The following is a 14,123-nucleotide window of genomic DNA, read 5'->3' as shown; positions in this document are numbered from 1 at the left end:
GTTTTTTTTTTTTTTTTGGACTTTAATATATATAAAATAGAAGCACTGGTTTTAAGTAGATCGGTTGAATTTATCATATATATAGATATCGATAGATGGAGATAGAATGACCGCATACTCAAGATAGAGACTATTTCCACCACCTACAGGATTATTTTGTATTCTTTCTCACACCCCAGCCCAGGAAGCTGCTCTGATATGCTTTCTTTACCCTTGTCTGTGTTTCCTAGGAAACAGCCTGGTGAGGCCAGAGCCATCGCACAGCGGGTAGGGTGTTTGCCTTGCACAGGGCCGACCGGGTTGGATCCCCAGCACCCCATATGGTCCCCCAGGCAACGGCAGGAGTAATTCCTGAGTGCAGAGCCAGGAGTAACCCCTGAGCATTGCTGGGTGTGACTCAAAAAGTAAAAAAAAAAAAAAAAAAAAAAAAAAAGATAACAGCCTGGTAATAGTTTTAGTTTCTAGATGAGATTTTTTTTTTTAATGACATTAAAGAAGGACTGCAAATCATTAATCTAGAATTGTTCCCGATTACTAAATTAAGGAACTAGTCAGAGCCTAAAATTTGTCTTTTATTTACAACAACTTTTAGTTTTTTCATTTTTTTGTTGGTGGGGGGGATGCCTGCAGTGCTCAGGGGGCTACTCGCTGCTCTGTATCAGTAGTTACTCCTGGTAGTGCCTGGGGGAGCATGTAGTGCTGGGGATTGTACCGGGCTCGACTGCATGCTAGGTGAGTGCCTTAACCACTGCACTATCTCTGCAACTCTCAACAGCTCTTTATTTTTACTTCTGTTTTTTAAGCCACATTGAGGTGGACCATGTGGGACCATATGGGGGACCCAGGTTGGCCACATGTAAGGTATGTGTCATACCTGCTGTATTCTCACTCTGGCCCTTAACAGTTCTTTATTTTTTTTTTATAATTTATTTATTTTTAATTAGAGAATCACCATGAGGGTACAGTTACAGATTTATACACTTTTGTGCTTATACTTCCCTCATACAAAGTTCGGGAACCCATCCCTTCACCAGTGCCCATTCTCCACCACCCGTAAACCCAGCATCCCTCCCACCCTCCCCAATCCCATCTCCCCCCCACCCCACCCTGCCACTGTGGCAGGGCATTCCCTTCTGTTCTCTCTCTCTAATTAGCTGTTGTGGTTTGCAATAAAGGTGTTGAGTGGCCGCTGTGCTGGGTCTCTAGCCCTCATTCAGCCCGAAACTCCCTTCCCCCACATGGCCTTCGACTACAATGTAGTTGGTGATCGCTTCTCTGAGTTGACCTTTCCCCGGAACGTGAGGCCAGCCTCGAAGCCATGGGGTCAACCTCCTGGTACTTATTTCTACAGTTCTTGGGTATTAGTCTCCCACTCTGATATTCTATATACCATAGATGAGTGCAGTCTTTCTATGTCTGTCTCTCTCTTTCTGACTCATTTCACTCAGCATGAAACTTTTCATGCCCATCCACTTAACTACAAAATTCTTGACTTCCTTTTTTCTAACAGCTGCATAGTATTCCATTGTATAGATGTACCAAAGTTTCCTCAACCAGTCATCCGTTTTGGGGCATTCGGGTTTTTTCCAGATTCTGGCTATTGTAAACAGTGCTGCGATGAACATACATGTGCAGATGTTGTTTCAATTGTACTTTTTTGCCTCTCTGGGATATATTCCCAGCAGTGGTATTGCTGGGTCAAATGGGAATTCAATATCTAATTTTTTGAGAATCGTCCAAATTGTTTTCCAGAAGGGCTGAACCAGTCGGCATTCCCACCAGCAGTGAAGAAGGGTCCCTTTCTCCCCACATCCTCTCCAACAGCGGTTGCTTTTGTTCTTTTGGATGTGTGCTAGTCTCTGTGGTATGAGGTGGTATCTCATGGTTGTTTTGATCTGCATCTCTCTGATGATTAGTGATGCAGAGCACTTTTTCATGTGCCTTTTGGCCATTCGTATTTCTTCCTTGGTAAAGTTTCTGTTCATTTCTTTGCCCCATTTTTTGATGGGGTTGGATGTTTTCTTCTTGTAGAGTTCAACCAGTGCTTTATATACCATTGATATCAACCCCTTATCTGATGGGTATTGTGTAAATATCCTTTCCCATTCTGTGGATAGTCTTTGTATTCTGGTCACTGTATCTCTTGCGGTGCAGAAGCTTTTTAGTTTAATGTAGTCCCATTTGTTGATCTCTGTTTTTACTAGATTGCTTAGTTCCGTGTCACCTTTGAAGATACCTTTATCTTCAATATCGTGGAGGGTTTTGCCGACCTTGTCTTCAATGTACCTTATGGTTTGTGGTCTAATGTTGAGGTCTTTAATCCATTTTGATCTGACTTTTGTGCATGGTGTCAGGTCAAGGTCTAAACCCATTTTTTTGCATGTGGTTGTCCAGTTGTGCCAGCACCATTTCCTTAACAGTTCTTTAAAGCATGAAGGATAAAAGAGAACATTTCCCTTTTCATAGTTTCCAGTTAGTATCTAATATTTTTATTTCTCTTCAGACTAGGAACTATTAATTTAGTTTGGGAAATAGAAGAATGGCAAGAAACAACCCGCTCCACGTTTTTGTTTTTTTTTTTTTTAGGTCACACCCAGCAATGCACAGGGGTTACTCCTGGCTTTGCACTCAGGAATTACTCCTGGCGGTACTTGGGGGACTATATGGGATTCTGGGAATTGAACCTGGGTCGGCCACGTGCAAGGCAAACACCCTACCTGCTGTGCTATCGCTCCAGCCCCTCTCTCCACATTTTTTTTGTTCATTGCTGGGGATCTATCCGAGGGTCTCACAGCATCCCTGTCTCATTGGCTTTCTGTATTCAGATTTGGAGTCAGAATGGAAGGTGAGGGCTAGAGAGATAGGTCAATAGTTAAAGCGCTTGCCTTGCATGTGACTGAATCCATTCTGATCTCCAGTACTGCACAGGGTCCCACACAGAGCCAGGAGGAAGCCCTGGGGGCCGCTGGGTGTGGCCCCCAAACCTGAAACTAAAACAAAATGAAACCAAGCACAACAAACCCCAAAACCAGCAACACCAGAATAGAGGGTGAAAGTGCTTGAAGTTCTGTGCTGGCAGTGCCTCTCCTTTGCTGTAACGATGACCTGCTCACACCCTGCAGATGAGCCATAATTAAGAGATGTGGCAACTCCGAGTGCTGAGTTTGGAACCTGGAGAGGGTGGTGTTCTTTCCCGGGGGCCAGCCAAGCAAGACTGCTCATTTCTCTCACCCTGCTAGTCAGCCTTCAGAGCCTTGGAGAGAGGCACACAGATAATGAGCGCGACACTGTTCAGTGTCACTGTCGGTCTTGGCACATTGGAATACATAGTGGCAGGCGTAGACCATCCCCACGATGCACTTTTGTAGACACGTTGAAAGGAGATATGTACATCTCTGTAGATAAATCTCTTCGATAAATGTTGAGTGAGGGGCTGGGGAAGAGAGCATCACTGGAGGTGTGAGACTGAACTTGGTTTGATCCCTGACACTGCATTTCATCTCCCGAGCAGCGCCAGGAGCCAGAAGTGACCCCTCAGCACAGAGCCAGGAGTAAGGCCTGGGCACAGCTGGGTGTGGTCAAAAAAGCAAAAAATGAGGGCTGGAGTGATAGCACAGCAGGTAGGGCATTTGCCTTGCATGTGGTAGACACGGGTTCGATTCCCAGCATTCCTTATGGTCCCCCGAGTATCGCCAAGAGTTATTCCTGAGTGCATGAGCCAGGAGTAACCCCTGTGCAACGCTGGGTGTGACCCAAAAAGCAAAAAAAAAAAATGTAACTATTGCTTGTTTTTGTTTGTTTGGGGGCCACACCTAGCAATGCTCAGGGGTTACACCTGGCTCTGCACTCAGGAATCACTCTTGATGGTGTTCAGGAGACCATATGGGATGCCAGGGATCAAACCCTGGTCAGCTGCATGCGCCCTGCCCATTGTACCATCTCTACAGCCCCTGTAGCTTGATGTTTCTGTCAATTTATGTCCAGGCAAATGCATTCCTCATGTCTAGGGAAACCTATGTCTGTGGTAATGTGAATGAGAATAAACACTGAATTTGAGATGGCGGTTGCCCTGGAGGGGAGAGGGGAGAGTGAGGGATAGAGTTGCAGGAGAGGGGAGAGCATGTGATCTCAGGTCTACGCTTGACTCTGAAGAAGCACGCACAGGGATTCACTGTGGCACTACTTGGCCATTATCTGCAGGAAGGAGGAAGATAGTTCCATGTGACTAGGTGGCCATTACTCTAGATCAATGTTTCTCAGCCAGGAACCCGGGGATATGCCAAGGGGCCACAGTTGAAAATTCCGTAAGAGGGGGACCAGCGGTAGTACAAGGAGGAGGAGACCGGAGGAAGAAAACAGGGCCGGAAGGAAGCCATGGGTGAAGAAAAGTTGAGAACAACTGGCTTAGAGCATCCTAACTTCAGTGAGGTGGCGGCTCAGGAAGAGTCGGAAGGCTGAGGAAGTTGTGCGGCCTGCTCTGACGGTCCCTTTGTTCCCAGGACGATTACATGGAAGCCCTGGCCAGGCTGCACCTCACTGTGACCAGGGCCTACAAAGTGAACACTGACATCAACTTTGAGGTATTTATTCACAAAGTGGACGGTCTGTCAGACGACCACAAAATCGAAACCCAAAGAGACATTCACCAGAGAGCAAACGATGACCTTGCAGATGCTGGACTAGAGAAAATTCACCTGAGGTGAGAGCCAAGACCCACCCCCCCGCCCCTCGGTAAATCACCCAGCAAGGCAGGGGTGAAAGCAGGTTTGGAGTCTGAAGTGACTGGTGGTTTGGCCTGGGCAGTGATCCGCCTGTTGATCCTGTTTTGTGCTAGAGATGCTGGGATATTATTTGGGGAAAGCTAGCTTTGCATGTGCTAATTTAATCTTTGGCAAAAGCAACGAGGTGATAGAAAAACCATTTTAGCAGATGGCCAAAACTAAGGCTCTTGTACCATACGAGAGACACCACGGGGCTGGAGAAATAATACAGCACCACACAGGCCGACCCGGGTTCAGTTCCCAGCGTCTCACATCACATGGTTTCTGGGCTCTGCCAGGAGTGATTCCTGAGTGCAGAGCCAGGAGTAAGCCCTGAGCATCACACCTGGTATAGCCCAGCGCTCCGCCCTCCCACCCCTCCATGAAATAAAGGAAGACAGCTGCCATAAAACCTCTGGATCTAAGCCAGGAAGTCAATCAAGATGGAAGTTTCTAGTTCTGTTTGGTGGGGGGAGGATGTGGTTTTTGTCCACATTCTCCAGTGCCCAGAGGTCAGCTGCATACAAGGCAAATGCCTTAACTCCTGCTCTATTTCTCCAGCCCTTGAAATTTCTATTTCCTGATCAGTATGATGGTACCTGTAGTCATAAGTAAAAGAAGACTATGAGGGGCCAGAGCGATCATATATAGTGGGTAGGGTGCTTGCCTTGCACACGGCTGACTGGGTTCAATCCCTGTCACCCCATATGGTCCCAAGCCTCCCAGGAGTGAGCAGAATATCCGAACACTGCCAGGTTGTGGTCCAAAAACAGTAATAATAATAAAAAAAAACTGAAACTAATTCAAATAAAAGAAATATAGACGAAAATAATTTCTATCCGTTACACAAATTATTTTTCCTGTACTCATTTTATATTTTATAGAGACAATTACAACTCTTGTTTTGGGAGCACACCCAGCGGTGCTTGGAAGTTACTCTTGGTTCTGCACTCAGGGATAACTCCTGGAGGTGCTTAGGGGGCCATCAGGGATACCAGGGATTGAACCCAGGTTGGCCTCATGCAAGATAAGCGCCTTGCTCACTGTACTATTTCTCTGGCCCTCCTGTCTTTTTATTTATTTATTTTCGATGGAGTGGTATATGCCTCATTCCATTTGTAAATTTGAGTGGAAAATGAAGAAGATGAGCACTTCGGTTTTAATAATATAACTTGCTCGGCTCGTAGTCTTATGAAGATGATCTGGTATGAATTCTTTCACAAACCATAAGGACGCTGGTATGGACACATACCACTCCCTTTTTAAAAAAGATTCTTATTAATTTGTTTATTATTTGGGTGGTGCTTCGGGTTTACTCCCGATGCTGTTCTGGGGTTGCTACCCATGGTGCTTGGGGGGCCAGGTGGTGCCAGGGATCGCCCCCAGCCTCCTGCCTGCCAGGCATGCACTCAGCCTTTTGAGCTCGGTGTCCCTTCCATCACTGTATCTTTCGCTTCCCAGTGCAGTGAGTCTGCAGATGAGAATGGCTCGTCACTTGCTTTGGGGGAGTTAGGGATGTGTGCATTTTGGGGCTGTGTCATGTGGAATTTCGCATGCGGTGGAGCAGAAGGCAGGGGTTGTGACATAGCCGAAGCAATCTACTCCTCAAAGGAAACCATGACAAAATACCACTTCCTCTTGCAGCTTCTATCTGACGAGCATATACGATCACTCAATATTTGAAGCTTTTAGCAAAGTGGTTCAGAAACTGATTCCTCAACTCCCCACCCTGGAGAATTTGCTAAACATCTTTATCTCCGTAAGTAAATAATATCACCCTGTTAAACTGGTCTTAGAATTTGAGAATAAAATTCCAGAGTAAAAAAAGATCTGAATTCTGCTTGCTCTATTAGCCTTTCAAAGTTATAGAAGTATTATCCCCCACCCCTTGGTGCTGGGGACCAAATCCAGTGCCTCACACATTCAAAGCACTACTGAGTTACATCTCTGGCCCCTGAAGTGTTTAGTTTTTATTTATTTTGGAGTCTGGGGGCCATAGCTGGTAGTCCTTCGGGGCTTCTCTCAGTTCTGTGTTCAGGGGTTATCCCTAGTAGGGCTCAGAGAAGGGGGCCATATATGATGAAAGGGATCAAACTGGAGATTGGCCACATGCAAGAAAAATGCCTTACCAGGGCTGGAGCAATAGCACAGCGGGTAGGGCATTTGCCTTGCATGCGGCCGACCCAGGTTCGATTCCCCAGCATCCCGTATGGTTCCCCGAGCACCACCAGGAGTAATTCCTGAGTGCATGAGCCAGGAGTAACCCCTGTGCATTGCTGGGTGTGACCCAAAAAGCAAAAAAAAAAAAAAGAAAAGAAAAATGCCTTACCCCTGGAACTATGTCTTTGGTTACTGGTTTTGTTAATTTGTTTTTTGCATTTTTGCCCATACCTGGTTGTGTCTGAAGGATCATGAGGTGCTAAAGATTGAACCCACACCTCCTACACATAAATGATAAGCTCCTGTCCTTTGATCCAAGCCTCCAACTTTGAAATATTGCTTTAGAAGGCATTCCTCCACATTGCTTTCATTTCATTAAATTTTTAACTCCCAGAATAGGAGCCTGTAGTTTACTGGTATAACTGCAATGTTTACTGGAATTGGGCCTTCGGCATTCATTCAGCAGTAGATGAACTTTATCAGAGGTCTGGGATAGAAACCATTTTTCTGTCATTAGGAAATATAGTTTAATATTTTATTATGTTTGTTTTCTGGACCATACCCAGCCATGCTCAGGCCTTATTCCTGCCTCTGATGATGAGAGGACCATGTGGTGCTGGAAATCCAACTTGATTGGCTGCATGAAAGATGTGCTCTATTGGGGCTGGAGCGATAGCACAGCGGGTAGGGCATTTGCCTTGCACGTGGCTGACCCGGGTTCGATTCCCAGCATCCCATATGGTCCCCTGAGCACCGCCAGGGGTGATTCCTGAGTGCAGAGCCTCAGGAGTGACCCCTGTGCATTGCCGGGTGTGACCCAAAAAGAAAAAAAAAAGAAAGAAAGAAATATGTGCTCTATCTATCTGCCTGGCTCTAAAAAATTTTTTTGGTTTTTAGGCCACACTAAGTGGTGCTTAGAGATCATCAATCCTGGCAGTGCTCGGGAGGATCAGTGCTCCCGGCATGCTGGGGTCAGGTGCAAGGCAAGCATCTTAGTCTCTGTACTATCTCACCAGCTCCAAAAAATAATTTTAGTATTTTCCTTTTATTTTTTTATTTTTTTGCTTTTTTGCTTTTTGGGTCACACCCAGCGATGCACAGGGGTTACTCCTGGCTCTGCACTCAGGAATTACTCCTGGTGGTGCTTGGGGGACCATATGGGATGCTGGGAATCAAACCTGGGTTGGCTGTGTGCAAGGCAAATGCCCTACCCGCATGCAAATTGCTCCAGCCCAATTTTAGTATTTTCAACACATGAAAACATTAACAGAGCAACAACAAAACACTTGATCACTGCACTGTCTGAGTGAGTCTATATACTTTTCAGCTCTAGTCAGGCTTGCAGGGCAGAATTAAAGTAGACCTAGTGATTGTATTCAGATTTATTCTCACTGCACAATTTTGAGTTTGTTTAGATTTTTAATTGACTTTTTTCCCCCCACTTTTTTGGGTCACACCTGGCGATGCACAGGGGTTACTCCTGGCTCATGCACTCAGGACTCACTCTTGGTGGTGCTCAGGGGACCATATGGGATGCTGGGAATCGAACCCGGGTCAGCCACGTGTAAGGCAAATGCCCTACCCGCTGTGCTATCACTCCAGCCCTAATTGACTTGTAATTTAAAATGAGGGCAGAAACGTAGCTCAGTGTTAGAACAATACCTTGAATGAATCAGGCCCTGGGCTTGATCCCTAACAAGAAAACTATCGCTACAATTGTAAAATAAATATTCTTATTTGACCTTTTCCCTAAAGCAGATAAATCTCTGGAGTCAGGAAATAATGCCCAATTCATGATAATGAATTCATTTTTCATTTTTATGGAACTCCATTATAAAGTTTATTGCTATGAGTTTTAATTACAATAAAATAGAACCACCTGAGTTATTTAATTTTTTTTAACTTTTAGGAACAAATTTTTTTATATTTTATTTTGGAGGGTGGTTGGGACCACACCAAAGAAGCTTTCAGGAGCAATTCCTGGCTCTGTCATATTTTATACCAAGTTTAGACTGATGTGTATATAACCGTGACATAGTATGAACTCAGGCATCCCATTAAAGACAGCATTTACTTTTTTGTTTCAGAATTCTGGAATTGAAAAGGCATTTCTATTTGATGTGGTCAGTAAAATTTATATTGCAACTGATAGTACCCCCGTGGATATGCAAACCTACGAGCTCTGCTGTGATATGATCGATGTGGTTATTGACATCTCTTGTATTTATGGGTAAGTAAAACACTAATTTTGGGGGGACACACCTGGCAGTGCTCAGGGGCTCCTCCCAGCTTAGTACTCTGGGGTGTTCCCTGCAGTGCTTAGGGGATTATACATTGCTAGTGTTTGAACCCAGATGTCTGACTTGTAAAGCATGCACTCCAGCCCACTAAGGTATCATCTTCCTGGCCCCTATGTAAATAAAACTTCTTTTGTCTTTTTGGTGATGCTTCCTGGTGCTCAGGGCTTACTCCTGGCTCTGTTCTCAGGAATCATTTATTCCTGGTGAGGCTCAGGGGACCGTATGTGGTACTGAGGCCATATCTGGGTTGGCTGTGTATAAGGCAAGCACCTTACCAACTGTAGTAAGTAAAACATTCTTTTTTTTTTTTGGCTTTTTTGGGTCACACACAGCGATGCACAGGGTTACTCCTGTCTCTGCACTCAGGAATTACTCCTGGCATTGCTCGGGGGACCATATGGGATGCTGGGATTCAAACCCGGGTCGGCCGCGTGCAAGGCAAACGCCCTACCCGCTGTGCTATCTATCGATCCAGCCCCCCAGTAAAACATTCTTAAGGGTTACACTTAAGGCATACTTTTCTTTCATATAAATATGCAAATCACTTGGCGTGAAATAATAACAATTACTGAGTAAATGCTGCATTGTTCTAATAATCTCATTGTATACATTATATTATCAAATTATCCATTATTCCATGCCGCTTTAGAGATGGAAAATGTGAGGCCAAGAGGGGTTGAGCTTCTAATAACTCAGTTAGACAAAGAACTAGAATTTGAACTCTAGTCTGATTCTTGTCTTCATATCATCATGCCATTTACACTCAGAGAGATTAATAGGATCCTTGAATAAATAGCTCATAGTAACAATAGTTTTATTATCTTCATTATTGGAAATAACTGATGGTTTGTTTTGTGGGGGGGTCACACCTGGCAATGCTTAGGGATTACTCCTAACTCTTCACTTAGCAATACTCCTTGTGGGCTTGTGGCACCCTATGGAATACCGGGGAACAAACCCCAGTAGGCTGCATGCAAGTCAAATGCCCCACCCACTTTATTATATCGCTCTGGCCCTGTATTGGATTCAGAGCCTCATCAAGGCTTTTGTGTATTTTCTTCTTCACTCATGGTGTGTCCCACTTTAAACAGTCTCTTCTGTCCTGTTGATTTTGTAGAACTCTCAACCTCACCATTTCCCTCACTATCTAGAAATCCTTTGCAGATTTTGTTAACTCTGTTCTACATTTGTGCATATTCACAGTCCCTTTTATGGAACAGGACAGGAGTGCAGAACTATCTAGAAGACGAAACATCATTAGGTAGATAGACTGTAAAATTGTGGCTGCCACGAATCTTCTTGTTTGTCTTATTGTTGTTTATTCAACACTGCCATCTGCCTTCGGCAGGAGATCCTTTCCCCCAAGATGACTGCCCTGCAGTATTGTTGTTTTTACATAATAACAGGATGACCTTGAAATACTCCTTGAAGCTGAATGTACCCTGATTATAGGCTAGATTGCTGTCATAATCAGATACAGGAAGAACACAATTAATCTGGCCCATACTTAACGATATTCAGAGTCCTCCTTGGGCCATATGGTAATTAGACATAATAAGTGGTAGGTTGTTCAAGTAAATGTTGTTCATCAGTTACTCACAAGCAGTGAAAACAAACATGGGGAGGGAGAAGGAGCCTGGAGCTGTGTCCTGTTTGCAGATTGTTTTTTCTTCCTGGAGGACAGTGTTCCCAGGAAGCCACTGGGAGCAGTAAGAACCAGTCTGAGGCAGAATGAGACTTGGGGTTCCTCGGATTGTTTGCTGGACCAGTACCAGCCAGACTCAGTGCAGACAGGGGCAGCTGGAGTTGTGGCTGTGTGTACACACACACACACACACACACACACACACACGCACACACGCACACACGCACACGCACACGCACGCACACACACTTGAGCTGTTGCATTCTATCTTTATGTGCATCCTTTGCTTCATGAACGGAAGCAAAAGTAGTAACACATGGTTGTGGTAGTTGTTAAACCTCATCAATATCTTGTGGCTTTTTTTATGGTCTTTTTGTTTTCCTAATTTGTTTGGTCTTAACTTTTTCATGATTATATAGCACAGCGGGTAGGGCATTTGCCTTGCATGCAGCCAACCCGGGTTCGATTCCTCTGTCCCTCTTGGAGAGACTGGCAAGCTACCGAGAGTATCCTGCCTGCACAGCAGAGCCTGGCAAGCTACCCGTGGAGTGTTTGATATCCCAAAAACAGTAACAACAAGTCTCACAATGGAGACGTTACTGGTGCCTGCTCAAGCAAATCGATGAACAACAGGACGACAGTGCAGTGCATGATGAAGAAAATACATGCTCACTATAGAAGCTATGTAAAACGATGAAAAGGAAATGAAAAGAACCTTTAGTCTTTACCTTCCCTAGAAAGTGTCACCATTGCCATTTCTGTTTATTTTGTTCTGTGGGTGGAGGTTGGCCAACATGCAAATCACTGAATCAGCCTCAGCGCCTTGATCTACACACTTGGCCATATGTGCAAAAATGTTTAATGTTTCAGCTTGTTGTTCTCAGCACATTACTTTTTTTTTTCACTTTTTTTACTTTAGCATAGTTCCAGCTAAGTCACATTTGTGGTCAATTGTTCATACAGACGGAAAGTAAAATGAGTGTGTGCCCAAGAGATGGGGCATAGTCAAAATAGCTGAAGCATAGGCTATGTCTGTGGGTGCCCCAGCTTCTGTCCTATGACCACAGTCCACAGCAGTCTCCTGGGTACAATGCTGGGAGTTTGTCTCCCCCCACCACCCTTCCACGCCCCTGCCCCCCCACCCCCACAGTACTGGGTGTGTCCCCCCTTAACATGTGTATTATAGTTTCAGATGAAGGGGAAAGGGTAGGGAAGTAGGCCTCTGCCTCTATGAGGGAAGGAATCACAGTTGAATCTGTCACTGTCTATAGAGGGGCCAGTTTGAATCAGTAAGGTCAGGGTTAAATGACAGCGTGGCATGCACGTGCATTTCATATGCCGTCAGCACTGTGCTGAGTGCTGTGTGTGCATCATTTCGTTCCATTGGGAAATTCTGAAGTAATTGCTGTGAGAATACGAGTGAAGAAATGATGGCTCAAAGAAGTTGCTCAGCTTGCCCCAGTTGACATAGTCAGAGAGCTGGGATTCAAACCCAGGCCCCGTGCCCGCAGACCACACACCTCTTTCTCGGCAGACAACACAGTCATTGAACATCCTAGTTTGAGAGCATTTCAAACCTGTAGAAATTGTGTAAGAAGATAAGTGAATTCCCATATATCCTTCACTGGAATTCATTGGTCCTCTTTAAAATAATCAATGTGCTGTATTTGCTCTCCCTTTTTAACCCACATGACATGCTTTTCTGACCCTAGCTACTTGAGCATCTGTGTCTTATGAACATAGTCGGTCGTTCAGTCAGTCTCTCTCTCTCTCTCTCTCTCTCTTTTTGGTAGGGGCGTGGTGGTAAGGCCATACCCCATGGTTGCTCAGGGCTTACTCCCGGCTTTGTGCTCACTGATCACTCCTAAGGACCATATGGAGTGCTGAAGATCAAACCTTGGTTGAACGTGTGCTCTTGCTCAGGCCCATAAGAAGTTCTCTCAGAGGATCACGGTTTCATTCCAAGTGACCACCTTCACCTGCTACACTTGCTCTTAATGTGTATCACCTGATCCAGATACATATTATTATTATTATTATTATTATTTGCTTTTTGGGCCATACCTGGTGATGCACGGGGGTTACTCCTGGCTCATGCACTCAGGAATAACTCCTGGTGGTGCTCGGGGGACCATATGGGATGCTGGGAATAGAACCTGGGTCGGCCGCGTGCGAGACAAATGCCCTACCCGGTGTGCTATCACTCCAGCCCCCACATATCTTAATCTTATATATTATGAGTTCATTCCGGATCCAGAACCTGGCCCAGCATTTGGCCATCATGTCTCTTCAGCCACCTTTCATTTGGAATGTTCTTCAGCTCTCACAGTTTCCTCAGACAGTGGAAAAGCAAGAAACCTCAGGGGCCATGGAGGAAAGGAACGCTACCCTCTCTCCCTCACCTGTGATTTTATTTTTTTTAATTTTATTTATTTTTGCTTTTTGGATCACACCCAGCAATGCTTAGGGGTTACTCCTGGCTCTGCACTCAGGAATTACTCCTGGTGGTGCTTGGGGAACCATATGGGATGCCAGGGATTGAACCTGGGCCGGACGCATGCAAGGCAAACGCCATATCTGCTGTGCTATCGCTCCAGCCCCTCACCTGTGATTTTAGGCAGCAGAACTTACTCATTACTACAGCAGCCACTGATTGTGTCCATAGGAAGGTGCCTGTGGCCTTCTGGGTCCAGCAGTGTGGCCACATATTTCTGAGCCCTTTGGTTGAGAGATACTCAAAGTTGTCTTAGTGATCCTCACATTTTGTGCTAAAGCTGGGGGTTGGGTTGGGGGAGTGTGTGTGTGTGTGTGTGTGTGTCTGTGTGTGTCTGTGTGTGTTAGAGAGATGTAAGTTTTCAATTTCTAGTTCTTTTTAGTGGTCAAATATGTTTTGGTTTTCTCTTCCCATTTAGTCTCAAAGAAGATGGAGCTGGCACCCCCTATGACAAAGAATCGACCGCCATTATCAAGCTGAATAATACGACGGTTCTTTATTTGAAGGAGGTGACCAAGTTCCTGGCCCTGGTTTGCTTTGTCCGAGAGGAGAGCTTTGAAAGGAAAGGTATTGGTTCTGGCCTGGCTCGGGGCAGCCTGGCCACTTGAGGGCCTTCGGCGCTTGTTGAATGTGGTGGGGTGGGCGGCTGTGGGCTGAGATCCTGCACATTTACGCCAGGCTTTTGCCAACAGAACCAGCCTCTGCCCTGTTTTGGGGGCAGGCGGCACTAGCCTCTCCCTGCAGGGGGCCCAGCATTGATGCCA

At 45.4% G+C, this 14,123-nt stretch overlaps 1 protein-coding gene across 1 annotated transcript in view; it reads left to right on the top strand.

Annotated features, from left to right (window-relative positions):
- Positions 1-14,123, top strand: part of RRAGD (Ras related GTP binding D) — a 58,160-nt gene that overhangs the window by 31,181 nt on the left and 12,856 nt on the right. The window contains exons 3-6 of the mRNA XM_055135902.1: positions 4,500-4,699; positions 6,405-6,519; positions 9,008-9,150; positions 13,778-13,926. Of these exons, the coding sequence (XP_054991877.1) occupies positions 4,500-4,699; positions 6,405-6,519; positions 9,008-9,150; positions 13,778-13,926 (607 nt within the window). The remainder of the gene's footprint in view (positions 1-4,499; positions 4,700-6,404; positions 6,520-9,007; positions 9,151-13,777; positions 13,927-14,123) is intronic.

Source organism: Sorex araneus, chromosome 4 (assembly GCF_027595985.1).
Source record: "Sorex araneus isolate mSorAra2 chromosome 4, mSorAra2.pri, whole genome shotgun sequence".
NCBI lineage: Eukaryota > Metazoa > Chordata > Mammalia > Eulipotyphla > Soricidae > Sorex > Sorex araneus.
The sequence above is the reverse complement of the archived record's forward strand: the minus strand, read 5'-3'. Positions and strand labels throughout refer to the sequence as shown.